Below are 25,787 nucleotides of genomic sequence, written 5' to 3' on the forward strand. Positions count from 1 at the left end.
AACTACTGAAGCTACAATCATGAAATTTGGAATATAGCTTCATTTTATAATGTAGATGCGCACTAAGAACGGATTTTTTGATATTCCACCATTAAGGGGGTTAAATGGGGGTTGAAAGTTAGTATGAAAGTCCGTCAGTTTTAAAGCAAACTGGATGAAAATTGGTATTTAGCTTTCTGATTTAAAGTTATAAAAATCTAATCTAAGGGTTTTTTCAAAATCAACCCAAAAGGTGGTTAAATAGGGGTTGACAGCTTATTTTAAATTTTGCCATTTTGAAAGCCAGTACTATGAAAGTTAGCCATTGCTTTCCTGGTTAAATATAATAGAACTTTTCTACCGTTCTACCGTTTTTGGAAAATCAACCCCTATGTGGGTTAAATAAGGGTTGTAAGTTTGTATGGAATTCCCCCAGTTTTGATGTAAACTCTATGAAAATCGGTATTTGGGGGTTCGATTAAAAATAATTAAATACCTATTTCACCAATTTTGGAAAATCAACCCTTAAGTTGGTAAAATAAGGGTTGACAGATTATTTTAAAATTTGCCAATTTGAAAGCCAGCATTATGAAAGTTAGCCATTGCTCTACTGGTTAGATATAGTGGAACTTTAATTCTACTGTTTATGGAAAATCAACCCTTATGTGGGTTAAATAAGGGTTGTAAGTTTGTATGGAATTCCCCCAGTTTTGATGTAAACTCTATGAAAATCGGTATTTGGGGTTTCGATTAAAAATAATTAAATACCTATTTCACCAATTTTGGAAAATCAACCCTTAAGTTGGTAAAATAAGGGTTGACAGCTTATTTTAAAATTTGCCAATTTGAAAGCCAGCACTATGAAAGTTAGCCATTGCTCTACTGGTTAGATATAGTGGAACTTTAATTCTACTGTTTATGGAAAATCAACCCTTATGTGGGTTAAATAAAGGTTGTAAGTTTGTATGGAATTCCCCCAGTTTTGATGTAAACTCTATGAAAATCGGTATTTGGGGTTTCGATTAAAAATAATTAAACACCTATTTCATCGTTTTTGGAAAATCAACCCTTAAGTTGGTAAAATAAGGGTTGACAGCTTATTTTAAAATTTTCCAATTTGAAAGCCAGCACTATGAAAGTTAGCCATTGCCTCACTGGTAAGATATAGTGGAACTTTAATTCTATCGTTTTTGGGAAATCAACCCTTATTTGGGTTAAATAAGGGTTCTAAGTTTGTATGAGAGTCCCCCAGTTTTAATGTAAACTGTACGAAAACCGGTATTTGGGTTTTCGATAGAAAATAATTAATCACCTATTTCATTGTTTTTGGAAAATCATCCCTTAAGGTCGTTAAATGGGGGTTGGAATTTTATTTCAAACTCCGTTAATCGGAAGCAAGTACTATAAAAAATTGCATTTGGCTTTCCTGTTGGAAATAATAGAACTTTTTTAACACCATTTATGGAAAATCTACCCTTAAGAGGGTAAAATAGGGGTTGAAAGTTTGTTGGTAAGTCTGCAGATTTTGAAGCAAAGTCTATGAAAATTGGTGTTCAGCTTTCTGATTGAAAATAATAGGACACCTATAAAACAGTTTTTGGAATATCAACCCTTAAGGTTGTTAAATAGGGGATGGAATTTTATTTTAAAAACCGTTTATTTGGAAGCTAGGACTGTAAAAAATGTAATTGGTTGGGAATGATAGAACTTTTTAACACCATTTATGGAAAATCTACCCTTATGAAGCAAAGTCTATTAAAATTGGTATTTTGCTTTCTGGTTGTAAATAATATATCACAATTTTTTCCATTTTCACACACAAAATCAACCTTTGAGGTCGTTAAATAGCGTTAAGAAGCAACCACTATGAAAAATTATCATTGGACTTAATGAAGCATCTGAGTCACTGTTTTTTTTAGATCAACCTTTAAGACGGCTATAAAAGGGTGTATGCATCATGCCTTTCAGTTTACACATCTGTTTCAGCATTTTTAGGAACTCAACAATCAACCCCATTAGGGTGCTATAAGTAAAGAAAGTTTCTTTAAAAACCGTTATTGAAGTTACTTCCTTTGGCGGGTCTGGAAAAAGAACAGAGTGCAGAGAAGTTTAGTGTAGGGCAAAACTCTACGGGCCGTCGTAACATATATATTTAACATGGGAATGTATTGCGCGTGCTGAAGTGCACAACAGCGGTTTTTTAGGGTTCCGTACCTAAAGGATAAAAACGCAACCCTATTACTAAGACTTCGCTGTCTGTCCGTCTGTCCGTGTGTTACAGGGCTCTATCTCTGGAACCGTAATAAATAGACATGTGAAATTCTTACAGAGGATGCATAACAGTGGCTGCTATAACAACAAATACTAAAAATAAAAAAGGTGAAAACAAAAAGGGGTCCCCATACGACAAACTGCTATTCGTTATTTTTCCAACTAACTTTTGAACCGTTAGAGGTAGACAGTTCAAATTTTCACAATGTGTGTACTTTAATGGCTGCTGCAATATTAAATACTAGAAATTAAAAAAAAAAAATTTTGGTTGTACTGATCCCTCCAGGTGCGGGTTTGACTTGCACTTGGCCAATTATTAGTAACGTACAGACCCGCGGGCCACAAGGGAAAGTCGCGGGCCACACACCACCCGTGGGTGTCGGGTTGCCGACCGCTGGTGTTGAATATTAGCTTTCAGAAATTTGCTGATAAAGTACTTATTGATGCATATGTACATAGGATGTTTTTGAAATTCTACTAAGGAGGTAAAAGAAGTGTTATATGTATGTATACGGAAATCTTTTAGGTTCGAACTTAGAAACGTGAAATTTCAGATAACGTCTATTCAGGCAAATGCACGACAACGTGGACGGGTGCAAATTTTATATATGATAATGCGTAAGTTTATTCAAATTGGCCTACATTATGGTATACTGATTAGGTACGTCGCAACTACGTTGGACACACTGCGTGCCAACATTTTGTCCTGCCGTGGGGTATGGTTGTGGTTATGCGTGGATTAGTGATGGTGATGTGATAGACACATAGATCTTGGATTAAAATTTTGGGCCAGAACAGGGCTACAGTATCCCCTGCCTGTCGTACGAGACTAAAGGGGGACTTCTGGAGTTGCGGGTGGCAAGAATAGGAGCTCTAACCGCCCAGCCAGAGATCCTGGAAAGAACCACTGTATGTAGGCCCCATATAACATGGACGGTGCCTATGGAATAGTGTAAATAATAATTATTGTATCCTACATGAAACTTATATTTTAAAGAAAGTTTCATTACAGTCCACTAATTAGAATTTTAGTGTATGTTTCTGAAGAAAACTTGACCAATTTAGGTACACAGTGACGAAAAAAAGCTTTTATTAAATAAATATTAATGCTACTTTATCGTTAAAATTGTTAAAGGTACAAATTTACGATTACAGTTATTTGTATGTCATATCATATTTTTTCACGCGGGCGAAGCCGCGGGTTCTGCTAGTTAATTATAAATCATTCTGTTCCATTCAGCGTGTCGGTTTTATATTATACCAGAGGTATGCTGTCCACCTAATGGTAATCTCTAACCAATCCAAGACAGGATTGGAGTCCAACCTCATAGGTGTGTTACTACCCTTAAAGACTACGATGTAATATTAATTATGAATAGTATGCCTCGTATAAATGTATTTCTTTTACCATGCCCTTTAAAACAGAATATAAGCCGCGTTTATCACCGATGTCACTAAGCTGATATAGGTGTCGCGTTGGTGCTTTTGGAGTCGACCTACGAAGGGCTCTACCTTCGAGTCGTGTCGTTTCCAGTTCTTATTTATATCTACGTGCAGATACGAAAACAGCCTTCGGGCGCGATACACATCGCGACGCGGCGACGAACGTGTCGCTGTCAGTCGCTAACGTCGCAATACAAAGTGTGTTTGTACGCTTTAAATATAGATAAATATTGACCGCTAGGACTCCGCCCGCGGCTCTACCTGGAAATTTGGGTAGTTTATTCTATAATTGAAAGCCTAAAAGGTACATCGCATATCAGTTGAATAAATCTTATTTTTATAACTAAATATAGTTTAGAAAAAATAAGACTGGTGCGCTGAGTTTTAACGGATCTTCTAAAGTGAAGTTGTACCTGTGTGGATCCTATAGTCAATTAAGTAGATATCATTAAAAATATTATAGACAATTTATTAGTTTTGTAGGTATACAAAGTATTTTTACGAAAGCATCGGTCGACTTTAAAATGAAACTAAGCTGAAGAAAGTTTTAAATTTCGAACTTGTATCAATGAATGTATGTAATCATAATTGTGGGTATTGGATGAAAGTCTAGAAATCTTCATTATTTCAACCAATGCAAATTGCACCTGCAAAAAAAACAATAATTAATCGATAAACTTTATTATGGATAGATTTATTTAGGAGAGTGATAATATATCTCTGACCTACCCTAAAACAGTTCCACACCGAATACAAAATCGGGTCGCATTACTAGTCCATTTTATTCAAAGTGCTTGCAACAGTATCAGACACAAGCAAAGCTCAATTGCGATCTAGATCTAAGGACGGAAGGTACACTTGTTAAGGACATAGCATTTGATATTGATTAGCGGATAAATGTAACACCTATGTATCTTTCATATCTTTTACCTATGATATAATAATAATTGTTTACTAGCGTTTTCCTAAAAACTGCTCTTAAATCTTCTCATTGTGTCTACTCATTGTGTGTACTCTTTTTTAAATTCATAGATTATTAGAGATTTTTATTCATAGATTAGAGAACGGTTTTTAGATATACTATTAGGTATGTCAAAACTATGGATATAAAACGCCTAAAAGTATTCGGCATTAAGGTTTTACTATCAATTTTGAAGTAATTGATACATCTGCATTATTAGTGTTTTCCATCACTCTTTTATTTAATGCACTTTCCTACAGACAGTTTCCCTCTTTGCTACCCATTTATTTTGGACATTAGGAATCCATTTGTGACAAACTTTTACAGTGATTGCTGTTGCGCGACGTCATTTAGACCGAATGCAGTGCTATAAACGGGAGTGAAGCTCGGTAGCCGCTGACTGCGTCTGACGCGCGTCCATTGTCCGACGCGTCGAGACGCGGCCAATTACTACACATACTCCGTTATGTTACTTACATGACTTACAACGACTACTGTTACAGTGGGTAATCGCGGAACATAATTTGGGTGGAATGCAGTGACATAAACCGGAGTGATGCTCGGTAGCCGCTATCTGCGTCTGACGCGCGTCTATTGTCCGACGCGTCAAGTCGCGGCCAATTACTACACATACCCTGTTTTATTATTTACATGACTTACATTGAAATGTTATTTTTTTGTTACCTTACGTATTTGGATATTTGAAATTAATATAGTGACAAATTGTTCGAGTGACTATTGTTGCGCGACGTCAGTTGTGTCGAATGCAGTAACATAACCCGGAGTGACGCTCAGTAGCCGCTATCTGCGTCTGACGCGCGTTCATTGTCCGACGCGTCGAGTCGCGGCCAATTACTACACATACCCTGTTATGTTACTTACATGATTTGCACTGGAATGGTACTTTCTTGTTACCTTATGTATTTGGATATTTGAAATTAATATAGTGACAAATTGTTCGAGTGACTATTGTTGCGCGACGTCAGTTGGGTCGAATGCAGTGACATAAACCGGAGTGACGCTCGGTAGCCGCTACCTGCGTCTGACGCGCGTCCATTGTCCGACGCGTCGAGACGCGGCCAATTACTACACATACTCCGTTATGTTACTTACATGACTTACAACGACTACTGTTACAGTGGGTAATCGCGGAACATAATTTGGGTGGAATGCAGTGACATAAACCGGAGTGATGCTCGGTAGCCGCTATCTGCGTCTGACGCGCGTCTATTGTCCGACGCGTCAAGTCGCGGCCAATTACTACACATACCCTGTTTTATTATTTACATGACTTACATTGAAATGTTATTTTTTTGTTACCTTACGTATTTGGATATTTGAAATTAATATAGTGACAAATTGTTCGAGTGACTATTGTTGCGCGACGTCAGTTGTGTCGAATGCAGTAACATAACCCGGAGTGACGCTCAGTAGCCGCTATCTGCGTCTGACGCGCGTTCATTGTCCGACGCGTCGAGTCGCGGCCAATTACTACACATACCCTGTTATGTTACTTACATGATTTGCACTGGAATGGTACTTTCTTGTTACCTTATGTATTTGGATATTTGAAATTAATATAGTGACAAATTGTTCGAGTGACTATTGTTGCGCGACGTCAGTTGGGTCGAATGCAGTGACATAAACCGGAGTGACGCTCGGTAGCCGCTACCTGCGTCTGACGCGCGTCCATTGTCCGACGCGTCGAGTCGCGGTCAATTACTACACATACCCTGTTTTGTTAACTTACATGGTTTACACTAGAATGGACTTTTTTGTTACCTTATATATTTGGATATTTGAAATTAATATAGTGATAAATTGTTCGAGTGACTATTGTTGCGCGACGTCAGTTGGGTCGAATGCAGTAACATAAGCCGGAGTGACGCTCGGTAGCTGCTATCTGCGTCTGACGCGCGTCCATTGTCCGACGCGTCGAGTCGCGGCCAATTACTACACATACCCTGTTTTATTATTTACATGACTTACATTGGAATATTATTTTTTGTTATCGTTTATTTTAGATACTAGGAGTCAATATAGTACCAAACCGTTACAACAACAATTTTTCGACGCGTCATTAGTATCGAATGCAGTGACATAAGCCGGAGTGACGCTCGGTAGCCGCTATCTGCGTCTGACGCGCGTCCATTGTCCGACGCGTCGAGTCGCGGCCAATTACTACACATACCTCTTTTGTTACTTACATGACCACTGGAGTGAAACTCATGGCGTGAACGTGCAGTACTACCGTCCCTTAATTGATCTAATGATTTTAATTGATTGAATGCTACGATATTCATGACATCTAGGTTTTGGGTTTACGGCAGCAATCGTTTAAGATTCACACAGCTCCACACTAAGATAGTCGTTGTAAAAGAAATGAACACACACATAGACAAATACACAGACCCAAACCAGAAATCCAAATTCATCTTTTAGTCCTTTTGGCCGAGTTCAAACCCAGGACTATTAAGTGGTTCTTATCCAGAATCCACATTGTCATGTATCTTCGCTTATAACAGCAGCGTTACGCGCTTTGACTCTGATCAGTGATTACATATTCAAGGGACTTTTAAACTAATTTCATATTATTATAAAAACCAGACTGTTTAAATATAATTGTCTATGTTACTTACAAATTTAGACAAATCCAAGGACATTTCATTATATCTTAAAATTCGTCAAGCCGTTTGGGCTGCACGGCGTGCCAAAAATGAAACATAACATAGCATAATAATGAAATAATGAAACATAACATAGCATAACATAATATATCCATAAATACATAAGCTAGAAAAGCCTTACCCTCGAAAGTCCGGTAAAAAACTGTAATATGCTTGCCCACACTGAGAATCAAACCCCGAAACTTTAAACGTAAATGTATTTACCGCAATGCAAATATTTGAATGATTGGGTCATACGGCATACCATCTACACGTTTCGAAATGACTAGAGGACAATAAGGTGTCGTAATTTACGTTAATAACATTATAACAAGACTCTACTCCTATTTTGGTGCCATATCCAGCGCGTAGAATGGGAGCAATTCGGCTAAATGGTAAAAGCGGTTAAGTCGAAATACGAAAATAAGTAAAACACAAATTAAAATTATCATTTCAATTCAACATTGCAAATATTTATGCGATAAATGTATTATTCAAGAAAATGTCGGAAAGAAAGATAAATAAAAAACGAACAATTAATCATAATTTGGCATACCATATTGGAAGGTAGGTAGGTAGAATGTACCCTTTGTGGTTCGACTCAGGAGGCACCACTGCCTCACCTTTTCTGCCTAAAAATAACAAGGTTGTAAACACTGTTGTATCCTGAAACGCATTTGTTGCCACCCTTAGATAGGACTCTAATCTTATCTGGGATTGAGGAAAAAATCTTTACATGGCGTTTTACCACTATAATTTTGAGTTCCCTAAAATTCACAGAACTGTACACGGGGGTGCATGTAGCTACACATAGACTCCATCGCTTATTTAATTAACATTTATATTCCATTATTCTGTCTCCAAAAGACCAAATTGTCCCTCTCAGTTATTTGTTTTCATAACGATGAAATTCAGCGATGCGTTTATTTTTCGGTTCGGGCACCAGTCAACTGTGAATCCCTTTGTCCTGCGGGAACGGTTAAGTTACATTTTCCAAGGGTTAACATTTACCAGGTATTTTTAATCACTTAGCGATGTCCAAACTTGGAGGAAAAAGTCAATTAACTAATTAGAAATGTTTTCTTTGTTAATTGTATGGCGACTTTATGTTTAGGATTAAGTTTGTTTTCGAAAACTTAGTACCTATTTTTATAAATTTATGATAGTGGACCAAGCTGGACAGTTACAACTATTTATTTTTCATTATATACAAGTTTCAAGCCTCTTCTCTTAAAGACCCTTCAGTACAGTTTAAGCAAATGATTATGTAATTAATTTCTAAATATTAAAATTGTTCGCATTTCATCAGCAGTCGCAGAACAATCGTCATTTCTTCTAAACTTTGCCTTAAAGCTGTTGTATTATGATGTAGGCGACCACACATCTGTGGACGGCCTAAGATAATAAGCCTTATACTGTTTGGGATCGGTAACAGACTCTCATGAGCAGTAATCATTTGATTTCAGACATGCACTTTTTCTCTTTACATGAACAGAAAAACAGGTATAATAAAGAGTTCTGTAAAGAATCTACTTTGAATAAATATGTTTGATTTGAGTTAAGTATCATCCTGGTATGTCATAGCATTATCCTAGAATGGAAATAACATAAAAACCATCGAGATAAACAATAGGTAATCGTTAAGATAACCAATTCCTAAATTCGCAAATTACTACTTACGCACTTTGTCATCCCGCCACACGGAAGTAGCTTTGCGTACGCGCACAATGGTCGGAGAGATCAAAGCGCGCTTAATATGCGTGACGTCACGCTAATGGCCGTCCTGTGACCATTGTTGGTTTACCTCGGCTCGATATTGGTGGTGGGTTTTGGACCAAGGTGTTGGATCCAATGTTTGCGCCAATTTTGAGAGCGATCTGTCATAATTTTTAAGGGATTTGACATACATGAATCGATTTTTTAAATTTCTGTCCTCATAAACTATTACTAGTAAAATAATAAATTAATGGACATGCGTTTTTGCGCTTGGTGATGGAGATACGGATGGGCGGGAATTACTACTCAAGTACATCCCATTAGATAAACTACAGGCTCGTTTGCTATGCCAATTTAAAAATCCGATTAACAGATCTTTTCGTCGGATAATTCGAAAAAACAACAATACTGATAATGAATATACCCAAGTATTGCAATACAATTGCAATTAAAATGTTATCGCTTATTGCAAGTCTGAATAACATTCCTCTAATATTCCTCATTCCTTTAATATTATGACAATATTATTTAAAGATATTTATATCCAAAATAACTATAATCCTGTTATGACATCTTTAATGGGTTTCGTCAAAATTACGAGTATCTTCGACAAATTAAATACCACGCACCATAAATTTTACCAGGTCAGTAGCAATTAAATTGGATTTAAGTAAATGTTATTTGGCCCAACATTGGCTTCTATAAGCGTATTAAACGACCCTATAGAAGACTGGACCACACTATTGGCCCGTCACGATTTTCATGACTCGGGAACCAAGTTTTACATAAAGTTATGGAGATTTGGGCATAAAAGGTTAATTTTCTCTGCAAATTATACAAAGGATGTGCTTGGGATGTGTTGCTAAGTATTTAATTTTATTACTGTGTTCGGAATTTAGTATTTATTGCTGAAAATGGAGTGCAGAAATAAAATAAATGGTTTATTCAAATTTGTAGCCGCTTTGTAGTTAGTAGTATCAAAGTTATAGCTTAGTGATTGAAACTTGGCCTCGTAATCGAAAGGTTCGAGGTACGAACTGCCGATAAGCGGTTCAAGTTTTTCAAAGTTATGAGTTTATTAGAATTAAGGGCTACTTACTTAACTCAGCCTCTCGATCGAGGGGTCCTAGGGCACGCACCTCTGATTTTTTAAAGTTATTGCTTAGACGGTGAAGGAAACCATAGTAAGGAAACCTGCACAACTGAGAAATCTAAAAGTTTTCAAAGTATGTGAAGTCTACCAATACGCAGCGCAGTGGACTATGACCTAATTCTTCCCATTCTGAGAGACCCATGCCCAGCAGTGGACAGAGCAGGGTTGATGCACACAAGCAGTTGTCAAACGTACACAAAGAAACACAGCTACCAACCAACACCTACCCAATACGAGATGTAAATAGCGAATTCAACAAATTCGATCTCATTATCGCTCGCAGACACCTTGTCGCCATTCAGCGACCGATATCGGACACGATCGGACGATACTATCGCGCCGATTGTGTGCGGAGTGTCGGCCTGTTTCGTTAGCTTGCGTTTCGGAACTTTTTGTAACACATAATCTATGTAGATGTGTCAGACGTCGTCTAAGGTCCGAATGGGAACTTTTTGTAACACATGCTGTGTAGAAGTATTAGTCATCGTTTATATGGCATATAAGGTGTGATAAGAAATAATTATTGAGATTTGATTGCAAGTAGAATAGATGGCACGTTTCTTCTAAATAGTAAATAAGCAAGCTGTCCTTTTTATGGTAGGAGGTTTACTGTCCATGCGTATCTGTAAATTAGACAACTTAAATTAGACAACAACGCTTAATACTCTTGTTATTTCCTAATAATCGAGGGTATTTCCTAATTGTTATCGAGGGTGGTAGAGTCCCTCGAGGTTCTCCTGAACCTCTGAACTCTACCACCCTCGAAAACATAGGTTTTAATTCTTCCTTATCACTTTATTAAACCTTTATTCAATTATGAAATATATGAAGTATCACAAATAGTGCTCTAAATGTAATATTATATTATGTAATCCTCGTATCTACCGGAATTAAATGGGTATGCAAGTTAAACAATGAATTTTATGTGTGGCTTTGCCGAAATATTAATTTGACTAAGCTGACTTGCACATGAAAACCTAGTTTTAAATCCGTGAAATTCTCGCAACAAAATTAAGGTAAAGCTTTTTCATTGCTAAAATTGTTTGTTCGTGTTTAAGAACGTGACTAACGACTTAGTTCTTGTTATCGTCGTCATCAACTCATGATTGTGTCTTTGCTGGGATTCAAAGTCAGAAGCTTTTTTGGCCATAGTCTATTGTGCTGAGAAAATACAAAATTCGTACTACATTTAAAACTTTTTTAAATAATTCTCCGGCGTGCAGATTTCCCCGGTATTTTTTTCTTTCACCGTTTAATCAAGAAATGCCTTATTTCCAATACGCACAGTACTCTGAAAAAAATAGCCTGAGCCTGAGCTTGAGTTTCAAATGACTATGTTATCACTTCTTTTTGCGGACTAAAACAATTTTAAACGAAACAGGAATCGACCTTCCAATATCACGTTGCAAACGCAATTTATTGTATGCTGAATATCGCTGTTACGCCATGTTTAGCTTCCGATACAAATATTTTTACACTATTGAATTACAGAACAGGGGATAGAGTATTTCAGATATCGTTGATGTTATTAGATAAACATTAATTCAAAAATTGGTAACATGCTCCAAGATAGGAGAAATTGTCAAATTTTTTGGTGATTTTTTTTCATAAACACATATGTAAAACCGATTATTATTATTTTTATATTAAACTAATTTATACTTTTTAAATTAGTCTGAGCATATGTTTTTCGAAAATAATTAAGTTCTTGTAATGCCATTTTGCAAAATCGAAACAGTCGAGCATTCAAATTATCTACTTATAATAAAAAATGACAGTATTTTACTAATAAATACAATATACAGAATAAATAAAGTAATGAATTGAATATTAGTATCTAACTCTAAACATGTGGCAATGAGAATTCTTAAAGAAAAAATACAAAAAGTTTTCAACGGTATGTGAAGTCTACCAATTCGCACAGGGCCAGCGCGGTTGACTATGCTCTAATCCTTCTCATTCTAAGAGGAGACCTGTGCCCAGCAGTGGGACATTGATGATAATGTAACATATGGCGAAGCTTAGTTACAAAGGTATTAAGGTACCGAGATTAAAATGACCCACCCTACTTCCCTAAATGACGTCATCCTTGAAATTGCACAAAATGACAAAACAACAGTTGACCACCAAAAATGGTCCTTTCAAGCCATTGTTGTACTCTACGCACTGTGCTTGGTTAATTGTAGGGATTGCAAAAAAGTTTATTAAAAACAATATTTTATTTCTTACTTTTTTGGTGGGGTTTTCTACTTCACTCTGAAGTAAATAAAATCGTTTTATGAAATTGTTAATTCATCATTCCATTCATCGAAGTCTGCGATCACATCTAAATAAGATCCTATCTAGAGTCCTTTGCGTCAAAGCTTTTTGCTTTGACGCAAATTGCGTGGACCAAAGGTAATATGACCCGTGTCTATTCCATAATACTACCTTCAAACACAGAATATAGCAGCGCTTAACACTTCTATTTTTAGGCAGAAATAGCAATGATGTCTCCAAATTTAATCACAAAAAAAACGACAGTGTCAACTTTTCGAATGTCTCTCTTTTTGTTTCGCATAATTTTAATTGAAATTAAAATAACCCCCACAATTTATTAAAACCTCATAAACGTTCATTAATGTAAAGATAAATTATGTCGCCCAAAACTATGTCTCATGGGGATGTCTACCTGACGGTAAGTGCATACTGCTGCCCATTGACATCTGTAATCAACCCCAGATAGGATCAAATATTCCTACCTGAGGTCGACCACAGGAGCGCCGCTACGCCTGAGGACTAAGCTAGAACGCCTCGGAAAAGTATGTCTCCCTTACTACACCCTTCAAACCAGAACACAGCAGCGCTTAACACTGCTGTTACTAGGCAGAAATAGGTAATGACTGTCAGGCGTCTTTGTTATGTTAGTCCGAGAAGGCCTAAACAAACTCGTTTTACATTTTTCTATGCACCGAACCTACATCTACAGTATCTACACCTAATTACCATTCCACAACTACTTTTTGCAAATACACTCTTGCAATCAGCAAGCGTGTAGCAAGTTCGCTCTTCTTATTTGCTGTCGGTACCGGCTATCAGATGGAAGAAAGCGGAGTGCGTTAAACGGTAGTTAGTTAGCCGCAATTATTATTATTTAGTACGGCGGCGCACAAAGGTAACGCCCACGCGATAAGCACGACGCGTGTTAGAGTTATGTGGATATGTCTTTATACAATTAATATTTTTATAGATCATCGTTAACCCATTGCAATCTACTTCTTTGCACGTTTTGGTGTATCTTGATAAGGATGACGTGTCGTCTTTGCAGTCTTCAAACATATCTTCATAGACGTGGTGGTTCGTTTATGTTCAAAATTAAAATTTGTTACATGTTCCTAGATTTTGCTTTGTGCAAGGCAAACTATTCTCATTCCACTGTTTATGAGGAAAGCAAGATATTTGTGGCAAATTTCTTACAGGACTCTAATTTTTTTTTTTTTGTTAATTAGATAAGATTAAACGATAGTTCAAAATATCGTTGTTAACAATGCCGTGATTTAACAACTATGTTCGTTTCCTTAAACTTGATTCTATATCTATATAAAATGTATTACTAAACATTAATAAAATACCTTGTTGAGAAATACCTAGTACTGGAATACTCAGATATATTAATAACTCAATCGTTTAAACGATATTTTAATTAAAATTTAAACGTCGTATCCACATAATGCCGTGTATTGTAAGCACAAGTGCACGATTCTATCAGCGCGGTCCACAATCACAGCCGGAGTACGAAATCATCCTTTGTGGGCATTTATTAACAATTGTGTACGCAGATTTGTGACCACGATACCAACTAATTAGTTACTGTTCCGGTTTGTTAGTTTAATAAGAGTTACTTTGTGTATCTTTTGGTTTGAAGGCGATACGAAAGCATTTTTATTTCATTGTTTTAAACAAGAGCGATGCTTTTGTGGCTATTGCCTTACAGAACTATAATTATTTATGCGATTGATTACTTATGTCATTTCGAGGAAGAAACTACTTAATCAATTACAGAAAAAATATCAGTGCAAAAATGTTTTTTTTTTATCACTTGAGTACAATAATCTTAAAATAGTTAAATCTTATCAAGACACCTATCAGTAAGATAGTTATAGTACTAGATTTTATCGATAATGTATTAATGAAAAATAAATTACTAAATATAAAATAATGTTCGAGATATAGTACACGAATTAAATTTGAATTTAAACGTCGTATCCACAAGTTGCCGTGTATTGTAAGCACAAGTGCACGATTCTATCAGCGCGGTCCACAATCACAGCCGGAGTACGAAATCATCCTTTGTGGGCATTTATTAACAATTGTGTACGCAGATTTGTGACCACGATACCAACTAATTAGTTACTGTTTCAGTTTGTTGGTTTAATGATAGTTACTTTGTGTATTCGTTTTATAATTCGTGGATAATGACGTCACACTACCCTATTGATACAAACTTCAAATATTATGTTTTATGAAAGTCATAAGTAAGCAATACCTGGGCTCATAATGTCAGTATGTGGTGGTATGTATGGTGGTGTATATTTTTATTTTTTTGCATCTGCACGCTTCCTTTGTGGGAGGGAGGGTGGTACATACTGCATGGTTTAAAATATATACCATCATACATATTTGTAGCGGATTGAAGCGAAGTAGTTTTAATCTTAACTTAATATAATATATGACACTTTCTATTTTCTTTTATATATTTCCACAAGGTAGGTAAAGATATCTGAGACCAAAGATGCTAGACCCTTGACTGAGTTGATTCGCCTCGTATGTCTTCCCCTTTTTAACGTAATCACAGCAGTACTTAACACTGTTATTAGACAAATATGGCTGTGGTGTTTTCGAAGTCGAGCCACGTACAATCCCCAAAACTTTGGTTACTGTGACAAGTTTTGTGTAATTTGGATAAGTTCTGAGTATCAGCACTCCCTTCATGATTCACGTTGAATCATTCATTAAAGTTCGTTTGGCGGTCTATACTGCCATTGCAAAACTTTGCATTAGGCAGGAATGTAGTGTGTAATGCAGAAATCCTAAAAGGGTCTTAATGAGTCAGGATCTAGGTTTCGCTTACTTATCGAAATTAATGTCGTAAATGTTGTAATTATTATACGTATAATTAAATAAATTAGGAACTAGTAATTATTATAAAAGCAAATACCCTGACTCCTTAAAAATAATTAACTCCACTCCCACTCCATAGTCACTCCCACAATTTTATGAATCCAATGTCATCTCTTAAGTAACATAATCATGAGATGTCGTTGGATTCAATTCAATATCATCTCATGTGTAACATATATATGAGATGTCGTTGGATACGCTCGTGTCGTCGTTAAAATCCGTCAAGCCGGTTTTGGCCTATAAAAAGAATAAACATACAGACATACATACAAACATTATCCTTCTCTCTCGTGTAAAACCCCTTAAAACGTGGTAACCCCAAAGGGATGGTTTTACTTGGGCAGAAGTAATATTTTCTCCCCAATAAGTAGCCTGTGAAAATCGCTGAAAACAAAAGTCCTATTTGAAAATTTTGCCGTCAAACTCAACATCCTTGCAATTTGAATTTAAATGGAAATACATAATATGAAAAAGTTGTAATTTGTAAGCTTTTGCCACGCCCTAAAAAGTACGGCCTGAGAGGAAAGGCCTTTCCCTGCACAAAGGTCACTTTGCGTGGGTCAGGCAATGCCTCTGATCAGACTTATAAGGGTTGATATGGGCGATTCCTTGACGCGTACCAGCCCTTATAAATCATAATGAAATATTGAGGCATGTTGCTCTTTTTAAAATCATTAATAAACATTTGTCAGACATAAACATTTTTTTCGGCCAGTCTGCTTCTGTTGCAGATATTAAACATAATTTTCATAGTAAAACTGAATTTTATAGTACTATTGTAGTTTGTTCAATAGAATACAATTTACCTATGACAATTATGTTAAAAGAGAAACTTCTGTGGTAGAAACCAACTAACCATAAATAGTATTGCAACTGCGATGATTTCATACAATTGTGGTTACGGGAACAACAATCATTTGTTTAATCAACCCAATACAAACCGTTCCAACAAATAATCCGGTCATATAACAAACAGAGATAACATTTTTAAGTTTTCACTCCAATATATTACCAATGAAATATTAATAGAGATATTTCATTTTCGGCCCACTCATGTACAGTATATCAAAAAAATGAGAAAAATTTGTAGAATTTAGGAAAAACACACATATATTTTTATAATCTAAGGTATTCCTATTGAAAATTATTTAAAATTAGCATTTCTCATTGAAATTCAATATGGCGGAATACTATCAGTGTCAAGTTTTTGTGTTATCTGCGCATATTCGCAGTTAGAAATATATTAAAAAGTATAAGTAATTTATATTGTAAGTTACAACAGAATGACATTATTATTGTAATCACCGCCGCCATGATTTTTTTCCAGTGTTGTTTTGTAAGTTTAAGTGTAAATTATTACTATGAAACATTAAACGAAGGTGATTTGAAGAAAATGAACCACTACAAAGTGTTCTTTGCATGTTTTCTTAATTTTTAGTATAGTGTACAAAAGGTGGCCGGGAGCCCGTACATTTTGAAACATCTCATTGCACCGAGAGTCATTTCACAATGTCGATACAATTTTCAATCCCATCGCCCTCAGAAACAAGCACCAATTAACTGCAATCAGAGCGCCTTTGACGCACCAATTAATTGGAACGCGTGGGTGAAGTAATTGCATCGTTATGCTTGCAAAATTCTGTATCTGTTATTCGTTGGAGATCTTTTCAAATTTTCTTGCTTTATTGCAGTTATTGTTTTGTTAATTACCATACCAATCGGATTGTTGAACGGAATCCCATCTGATGGTAAGACATATTGGTTTTAAGGAATAATACTCGTAATATGTATTTACCAAGGAAATATTCTTCTACACCTACTTGTGAGTGTAAGTAATAGGTTACTGCCGCTCAAGAAGACCTTTAATAGAATCCAAGTAAAATTTAAAATCTTTTTGAACTCGTTGACAGATGCGTGTATCATCGAATAATTCAATAACTTTTTATAATATAGAAGAACTGTGATTAAGCCCAGATATAATTATATTTGTAACTGAGGTCGCCCACAGATATTTTACTACCTTTGAGGTCTAAGTTGGAACGCCAGGCATAAGTATGTCTCTCTTACTGTGGTAAGGTAAGGTGTGGTAAGGGGTGTTGAAGTGTGCTTCAAACCAAAACACAGCAGCGCTTAACACTGCTGTTATTAGACAAAAAAGGTGTAGCGGTATTGCCTCCGGAGTCGAACCACAAAGAGCTCTAACACCTTCAAAGATACAACTTTTAAATGACTTTAAAAACGCTATAAAAATAACATCCTGTTCTAATGGATGCACTTTTTATTAACGATGGAGCGCACTCGAGCGGAAGTGATAAGGAAGTTGGAGAAGCTTTGTGAGAATAAATAGCTTTTGCAATGTTGTTGAGGAAGAAACATCTTGTCTGCATTTAGATGGTTCATGAGGTAATGGAGAAGAATGATTCTTATGGAAGTTAAAGGATTAGATTGCTTCTTATTTGTAAGGCAATTAGTTTTAATTTTATTTTAATGTTAATCTTGAACTTGTGACTTATATTAATGTAAAATATACTAAGGTTTTATAATAGTAAAAATTAAGACAGTATTTTTAAAGGTGATGAAAATTTCGTGGTCCAAAACACCACGAAAGCTTGTAACAACAGTGTCGAGGCCTTCAATATTATGAGTAGGTAGAGGTATGTAAAGTATTGTAAAAAATAAAAATAAATGTAATAAGTAGATAACCACTTTAAAATTCGCAATAAAAATAAAATCTTGTGAATTGCGACTAAATCTAATTTAAACCTACAAAGCTGCAACCACACACGTAAAACAATGTGCACTCATAACATATTCTCGCACGTAACACAAAATTCACACGTACACAAAGTTTCAGCGCAACTGTAGGTGGTTGTAAAACAACAGAGGGTGTAATATTTTTCATTTACATTCACAAAGAGCCCTGCGACACCTTTACACACCGGCACTTAAAACATTTTTTATGAAATATAAATAGCAAACGTGTAGGAGAAACTGAATTGGCTATCGCGTATGGATATCTATGATCAACCAAATACAATAGGCATGATGACAGTATTAAAAAATCAAAGAATAAATGATGTAAGTAAAAAGAATATATTGAACGGATTCTCAAAAATGACCCAGTTTAAAACAAAAAAATTAAGATTTTATTAGGAAAATTAGTTAGGAAATAATTTAAAAACAACTATTAGGAAAACTTGTCAGGAATTAATTAATTAAAAACAAACGTTTATAAACCGAGAACATTTTACTTCACAATTTTACTTTACAAAGTTAACAAAATAACAATTAAGCATACAAATTATAGCTTCGACAAGAAAAGTGGCAGAGTAACGTTCTTTACAATAGTCGGAAAATAACTGCCCAGAAAGCGATCTACAATGCCCTTTTATACGCCCCTTTTTACTGAATACCCTCATTTTAAGATTACATTTTCTATCATCTGTTGACGTTCCTAACACGGCCTCTCCTGACGGTGTGGCGTCCTCGACACACTCTTCTCATGCACCTGTAGACGCCTCGTAGATCCAGGAACTGCCTCGTACGCGTGCAGTAGTGGCACAGGCGCGTTGACTGTCCTGGCTGAAGTAGCAGACGGAGCTGTTGCCACGGCTAGACAAGGTGGTGTAGCGTCGTCTTCAATGTCAAACTCTGTAGATGAAAGAACGATATAAAGAAAACTGACAGAATTCAACCTTCTTAATCTAATCTTACCGATACAAAGTACGCCAGAGGAACTTTGATTCGGTATAAAACTGTTTCTGATGGCGAGGCGTCCTCAACCGCTTCATCACCCAACAGCAGCATGCCTCGACCAGCTGCATTCAGAGGATTAGATTGTTCACCTTCTGTAATTGAACAGACACATTTAAGGTTTCATACTTATTTGTGTGTAATGTCCTCAGATCTTTGTTTTTGAGAAAGTAATTAGAAACAACAATTCAGAACCCTCATTACAGATGCAAGCGTGCACTCAAGCATCAGCAATAAGTAATTCAATATGAAATTTTGAAAAGAGATATAACAAAGATCTAGGCAAGAGAAAACAAAAAAGATGAATGTCGTGCATATGTCTCAAACTGCGCAATTCAAATCACAAGCACGACACCTTTACAATGGCTAGCCCGTTCAGAAAACGTTCTAACAAAGTAGCACGCTGTATTCCCAATGCTCACCGATACAATGACCATTAGCAACACATCGCTTTTGCGGTAGGAGAAGCAAAATCCGGCCGAATCCACCTCAGCCTCACCGCAAAGGATGGTAAAGTAAAGCATAAAGATGCTCACCTCTATGCAGGCCACGGCAAAAAGTTTATTCTTTAAGTCAATAAAATTGGACATAGTAATGTCTAAACTCAGCGGATATAAAACAAACAGATACGAGTACCAATCACCCGGGGCAGTTCCTGTCTACGGAGTGCACCCTCATGACTCGTTAGGGGTCTACGAATGAGACATAACTTTGCATGTGTGAATCGGTACCCATAAAAGGTTGTTCCAACCCAAACTAATAATAAAAACAAAATGTTTGCCACACGAACGTCACACACACCGTGACTCATCACAGGTGTCCGTGGGTTCACTCTGCGTGTACAGTTGCACACAGCTCCAGGACCACATGTCTGAGCGACTCCAAGACAGCGTCCGAGCACACAAAGCAAAACACAGCATTCGCTAGGGTATGTTTCATATGCACCCGCAGAGTGAACTTTACTTACGAACAAAGTCCTACACATTGTGTAGTTGAGTACACTAACTAATACGTTTACCATTATTTTTCTTATTATTTCCAACTTGCTATAAATATTACACAGTTTGTTACACTTTGTTACATGTTCAATAGAACCGCGGTAAATGTGCTAAATACTAAAAATGTCTTATTACAAGCTCAGCCAATATCGTCACGCTGTCGTCACTATTATAGCCCTAACACTCGGTACCCAGGCATTACATGGACTTAGTCCACAGAGGCCGCAGCGGGTCTTACACTGTATCCTTCCAAGTACCACAACCCGTCCCGGACAGTACCCAGGCATTACATGGTCTTAGTCCACAGAGGCCGCAGCGGGTCTTACACTGTATCATTCCAAGCACCAAAACCCGTCCTGCAACACAGTACCCAGGCATTACATGATCTTGGTCAACAGAGGCCACAGCGGGTCTTACACCTGTATCTTCCAAGTATCAAAACCCGTCCTGCAACACAGTACCCAGGCATTACATGATCTCGGTCAACAGAGGCCACGGCGGGTCTTACACCTGTATCTTCCAAGTATCAAAACCCGTCCTGTACGCACGATACCCAGGCATTACATGATTTTGGTCAACAGAGGCCACGGCGGGTCTTACACTGTGTCTTCCAAGAACCATAACCCGTCCCGTGATTGAAGTGACAGTACCCAGGCATTATGTGGGATATAGTCACCTCGAAAGCATAACAATTTTTCGAAGAGTCTTCTATACCAATCCACAACCCGTTGTTGACCTCCAGGCATTACATGAATGATCTTGGTCCTCTCGAAGTCGCGTTAGGCCTTACACGCTCCGTCCTCCCAAGTCATTACAAAACCCGTATATATTGAGCTGATAGCAAACATTGTAACGAGTACGGAAAATACTGATAGAACAAACTTATTTGCACATTGTAACAAAGGTGTAACAATAATAAAATTGTAATTTAATTGAACTCACCCAGGTTCAAATTCAAATCGTCCATTTTCTTACCAAGGACCAATTTAAATTCCTTTTGAAGTACCCTTAATGCCAGTATTGCACGGTAGACCATGCAGCACACGTTGGCACCAGCAGTGCTCGCACCGCACGGCATCGCCCGCAGAAAACGGCGGCGCCCGCAGAAAACGGCAGCGCCCGCACAGCGCAGCAGCGCCCGCTGACCGCAGTGGCGCCTGCACAGCGCAGTGGCGCCCGTAGAGAGCGGCAGCGCCCGCAGAGCGCAGCACCCGCAGAGAGCAACGGCGTCCGCAGAGAACGGCAGCGCCCATAGCGCACAGCTGCCCAACACCATACGACGACACGCACAAGTCAGCACTGGGCTCCATCGTGTCACTATTTCACTGTATACTGAGAATAATTATTTACAAGACAGTTTACATAACATAACGTAGTGCAGTGAATTTAATAAAAGTTTCATCATCATCGCTCGGCTAAACCTGACCCCGATTTACGTACATGTTAAGTGAAGGTACAGTTTTCCATCATTGCCTTCAAAGTTTCAAATCTTGTAAACTTAAGTACATAGGTCTACGAACAAGGGTATTAACAAAATACAAATCTAAAATAATATTTTTAACGATTAAATAATTTAACGATTTCTAACATCCACTAGTTTCTCTAAACAATTTCTTTAACAACTACACAGATTTTTATTACAAAACAAAATGGTTAAAGGACTTAAAAATGTTTAAAAGATACTAACAATTTTAAAATCTTTGGTACCATTGATATACCAAATGCCAAAGGTCGGTACCTACAAGAAAGTTAATATTTTGTCTGTCTGTCACAAACATAAAATGTTTTAAAACTCCAACACTAAATATTAGCAATTAACTCTGAAATTAAAAGTAATAAGAAAATATTGGTTTGATCTTACCGCTTTGCCAATCATATCAAACTTGCCAGCAATAACCTCCAGCTCAGGCTCCACTACATGCCCGAGCATTCCACCAGTAGTGAACAGACTTAAGCCGCGGTCACCACGGTGGTGATGCACGTGATTGACGCAATATGTTCCATTGCGCCGCAAGCCGCTGTTATAACGCTAAAACCTTACCAATATCGCCCCTGGAGTACAGCCACAATACTCACGACTTCCGTTGTTATTTTACCGATACACGTGGTCTGCCACTCTTCTTGCTTACTTATTTAATTATTAAGAACAAACATACAAGGGGGGTGGATCAGAACGTGGGGCGGATACAATCCCACTTCTGATATTAGGAAAATTAGTTAGGAAATAATTTAAAAACAACTATTAGGAAAACTTGTCAGGAATTAATTAATTAAAAACAAACGTTTATAAACCGAGAACATTTTACTTCACAATTTTACTTTACAAAGTTAACAAAATAACAATTAAGCATACAAATTATAGCTTCGACAAGAAAAGTGGCAGAGTAACGTTCTTTACAATAGTCGGAAAATAACTGCCCAGAAAGCGATCTACAATGCCCTTTTATACGCCCCTTTTTACTGAATACCCTCATTTTAAGATTACATTTTCTATCATCTGTTGACGTTCCTAACAATTTATTATATTTTAAATAAAATGAAAGTATGAAATATTGCAGTCAGCCATCTTGTCTGAAACGCTAATCGGGGCGCGAATGACGTCATTTTTGGGTATGTCACTGAATTGTTGAACTTTTGTATGGGATGTTCTAATTTGACGTCACCAACGGACGCCATGACACCCGCGAGCGTTTTCGAGCTTAATTCAAAATAAGTATAAAAATATGCTATTATTTTCGTTAATACTGAATCTATTGCAGAAATAATACGATTTTTGGAATCAGTAAACATGTATGTAAAAGAAGGAAATGAATTATATTTAATGCTGAATATTATTTTTTATTTCACAGGACGAGCCCGCCTCATCTGGGGACAGTGGGGACGAAAGTGGCAGCGAGCCGGAGTCCCCTAGCGAGAAACTGACGCAACTGGCATACAACAAGGACTGGACTACTGCACTGGATAACCGAGAAGTTAATAACAGGTGAGTTTAGATCGCATGTCATTTACATTTATGAGGTTACTATCTTAGTTCTCAGTTCTGTAATAGCAGTTCTGTGATCGCCTTTAGAACCCCTATATGTTTCCAAATTTTCGTCGCAGTTGGACCATTGACTATCACGTGGTATCATTTAAAAAATAGACTTATGCTTACATAAGTTATGTATATCAATTTTCCTTAAGTATATTTACAAATCGTAAGCACACATGTGAACAATGGATATAACAATCTAAATTATTAATTAATCTTGAAAAGGATTTGAGAGCCTATAAATTTACGATTTGAGAGCCTATAAGAACGAAAAGCACGTCTAATTTTAAGGATAACACTTAGACATAAATTTAGTTCTTCAATGGTGCTTCTTATAAACAATATTTTCACCAGGGAACCAACAAACGACAACGTCGCATCAACATCAACCAGTAACCAGGACGGTGAGAAAGCGAACAACCAGCCAGCCTTACGCAAGATACTGCCCAAACTGGAGATGCCTGGGGGAGCGATGTTGTATCACACCGGGGTGCTGGCTGGCGTGGGCTTGGACGGCCTGGGCACGCATCTAGGGTTGGGGAACCTGGCCATGGGCTACCCGCAAGGATTTATACTAGGTGTTGCTAATCAGGGACAGGAAGGCGGTATGTTAGTTATTTTAATCCGAGTTCAGATAACGTTTTGTTTTTGTAAGTTTAGACTCAGTTTGAATATTTTTGTCATATTGAAATATCTAATAGAAGCTAACGTTCATATGTTGTAAAATTAAATGCTAGTCACAAAAATATATAAGAGCTTAATTATCCCAGCAGTTATTACATTTTTCTTGAAATATGAAAAAATAAAATATCGTATTTCTTAACGAGTACGACGAATACTATATGAAATACGACGAGCGGAGCGGTCATCAGACCGATCTGGCATATAAAAGGCTCCGGATTCGATGCCAGGCATCAGATTCGAAGACATACGTATAGTGAATTATATTTCGCTCTTCAACCAAATTGCTTTGTTTAAATTAAAGCCGGCGTTGCATTATCGGCTTCAGTGTTGCGAATGTCTATAGGCGACGACGACTACTTTCCAGCAAGTAGCCCCGACTGCCTTATCCTTACGTTAAACTCTAAAAAACCTTTCAAACTTGCCAGCCTAAACGTATCAATTCCCCCAGCATCATCATCATCAAGCCAACCGCAGTACATCACGATCCCGCTGTCGATGGCGATGGCGGCCGCCGCGAACCCCGCTAACGGCTGCAGCGCCTCCAGCGACGACAGCAGCGAGCTACAAGACTTGAGCACCGGGGGCAGGAAGTGAGGTGAATTGGGTTCGATATTCCGACTGTGATAGAGTGGAGTTAAAGAGATAAGCTAAGTCTCTAATAATCAATTTATCCAATTGTTGCCTATCAAAATCCGAAATTTAACAGTTTTTAGAATTACCTAATTTTCAAACATTGGATAGGTTATTTTCACAGACTTGTAAAATAAAGGTCTGTGGGTAGGTTAGTTAATTATTTGTTAATACCGTGCGTTAAAATGTACAAAGGGACAGGTGAATAAACTTTGGACTTACGAGTACAAACATACTTTTCTGAAGCGTTCCAGCTTAGTCCTCAGGGGTAGCGGCGCATCTGTGGCCATATCAGGTAGGAATATCTAATCCTATCTGGGGTTGATTACAGATATCTATGGGCGGCAGTAGCCATTTACCATCACGTGGACTGCATGCTCGTCTGCTACTCCAGTATTATTAAAAAAACATATTGGTAGTGGACAGATATACAAATGACAAAAGTATCGACAGTTGATCGTACAGACATATAGACAGACTTAAAAACGTATAGACGTAGGATTGGCAGATAGACGGATTATAGTGCTGTACCAAAAACGCATGGAAACATCTTAAACTTATACGAGTGTGACATAAACTTAATTTGCACCAGATTTTTGGGTTCTGCCGCCCATGGACATCTGTAACGAATTCCAGTTAAGACTTGAACCCTACCTGAGGTCATCACTGATGTATTACTACGCCTAGGGACTAACCTGCAACTGGGTGTGTTGCAGGTCCATCAAACCAGACCACAGCAGCGCTTACTACTACTGTTATAAGGGAGAAACAATATTTATTTTAAGTATTATTTTTCTTTTACAGGTGACAATGCGTGGTCAGGAGTACTGTAAAATTCATTATATTACGAAATTACTTACAACTATACTTAGTAACTTATGTACCAAAGTTTTCTTTGAGTTAAATAACTAAATAGCAATATAGAATGATATTATGTATAATATCGTATTTTATGTAGCCAAAATTATAATACAATTGTTATGCTGGTTATGCACTGTCTGTGTTAAATGATCTTGCATACATGCATGCAACGAAATAAAAAGGAATTATTTTCTTACGGTTGTGCTATGTCAAATATTAAGAAAATAATTACTTACCAATTTAATACTTCAATAAGGAGAAATTGAAAATGTTACAAATCAGAAATATAGGTTTCCTTACGATGTTTTCCTTTAACAGTAAAACAAAAAATAATAAAAATTAGAATGATAATGGATTCATTTTGACTGACACCTCCAAAGTTGTCAAATTTGGTAGGCTATGATTGTATTGATTTTCGTTACCACGGTCAGCTAATGGAAAGGTTATGGAAATTTTTAGTGAATCATATTTTTTTTGTAAT

The 25,787-nt window shown here is 37.1% G+C and overlaps 1 protein-coding gene across 2 annotated transcripts in view; it reads left to right on the top strand.

Moving 5' to 3' along the window:
* The window catches only part of bs (serum response factor blistered), a 311,048-nt gene extending 285,626 nt beyond the window's left edge, over window positions 1-25,422 (top strand). For both annotated transcript variants that reach the window (XM_073076805.1, XM_073076806.1), the window contains 4 exons: window positions 22,950-23,083; window positions 23,486-23,736; window positions 24,264-24,410; window positions 25,250-25,422. In XM_073076805.1, coding sequence (XP_072932906.1) covers window positions 22,950-23,083; window positions 23,486-23,736; window positions 24,264-24,409 — 531 coding nt within the window. In that variant the 3' untranslated portion in view covers window position 24,410; window positions 25,250-25,422. The remainder of the gene's footprint in view (window positions 1-22,949; window positions 23,084-23,485; window positions 23,737-24,263; window positions 24,411-25,249) is intronic.
* Window positions 25,423-25,787: the final 365 nt, after the last annotated feature.

This window comes from Epargyreus clarus, unplaced genomic scaffold (genome assembly GCF_041222505.1).
Source record: "Epargyreus clarus isolate Ecla_fem2 unplaced genomic scaffold, WU_Ecla_fem_2.2 ptg000009l, whole genome shotgun sequence".
NCBI classification, from domain to species: Eukaryota; Metazoa; Arthropoda; class Insecta; order Lepidoptera; family Hesperiidae; genus Epargyreus; species Epargyreus clarus.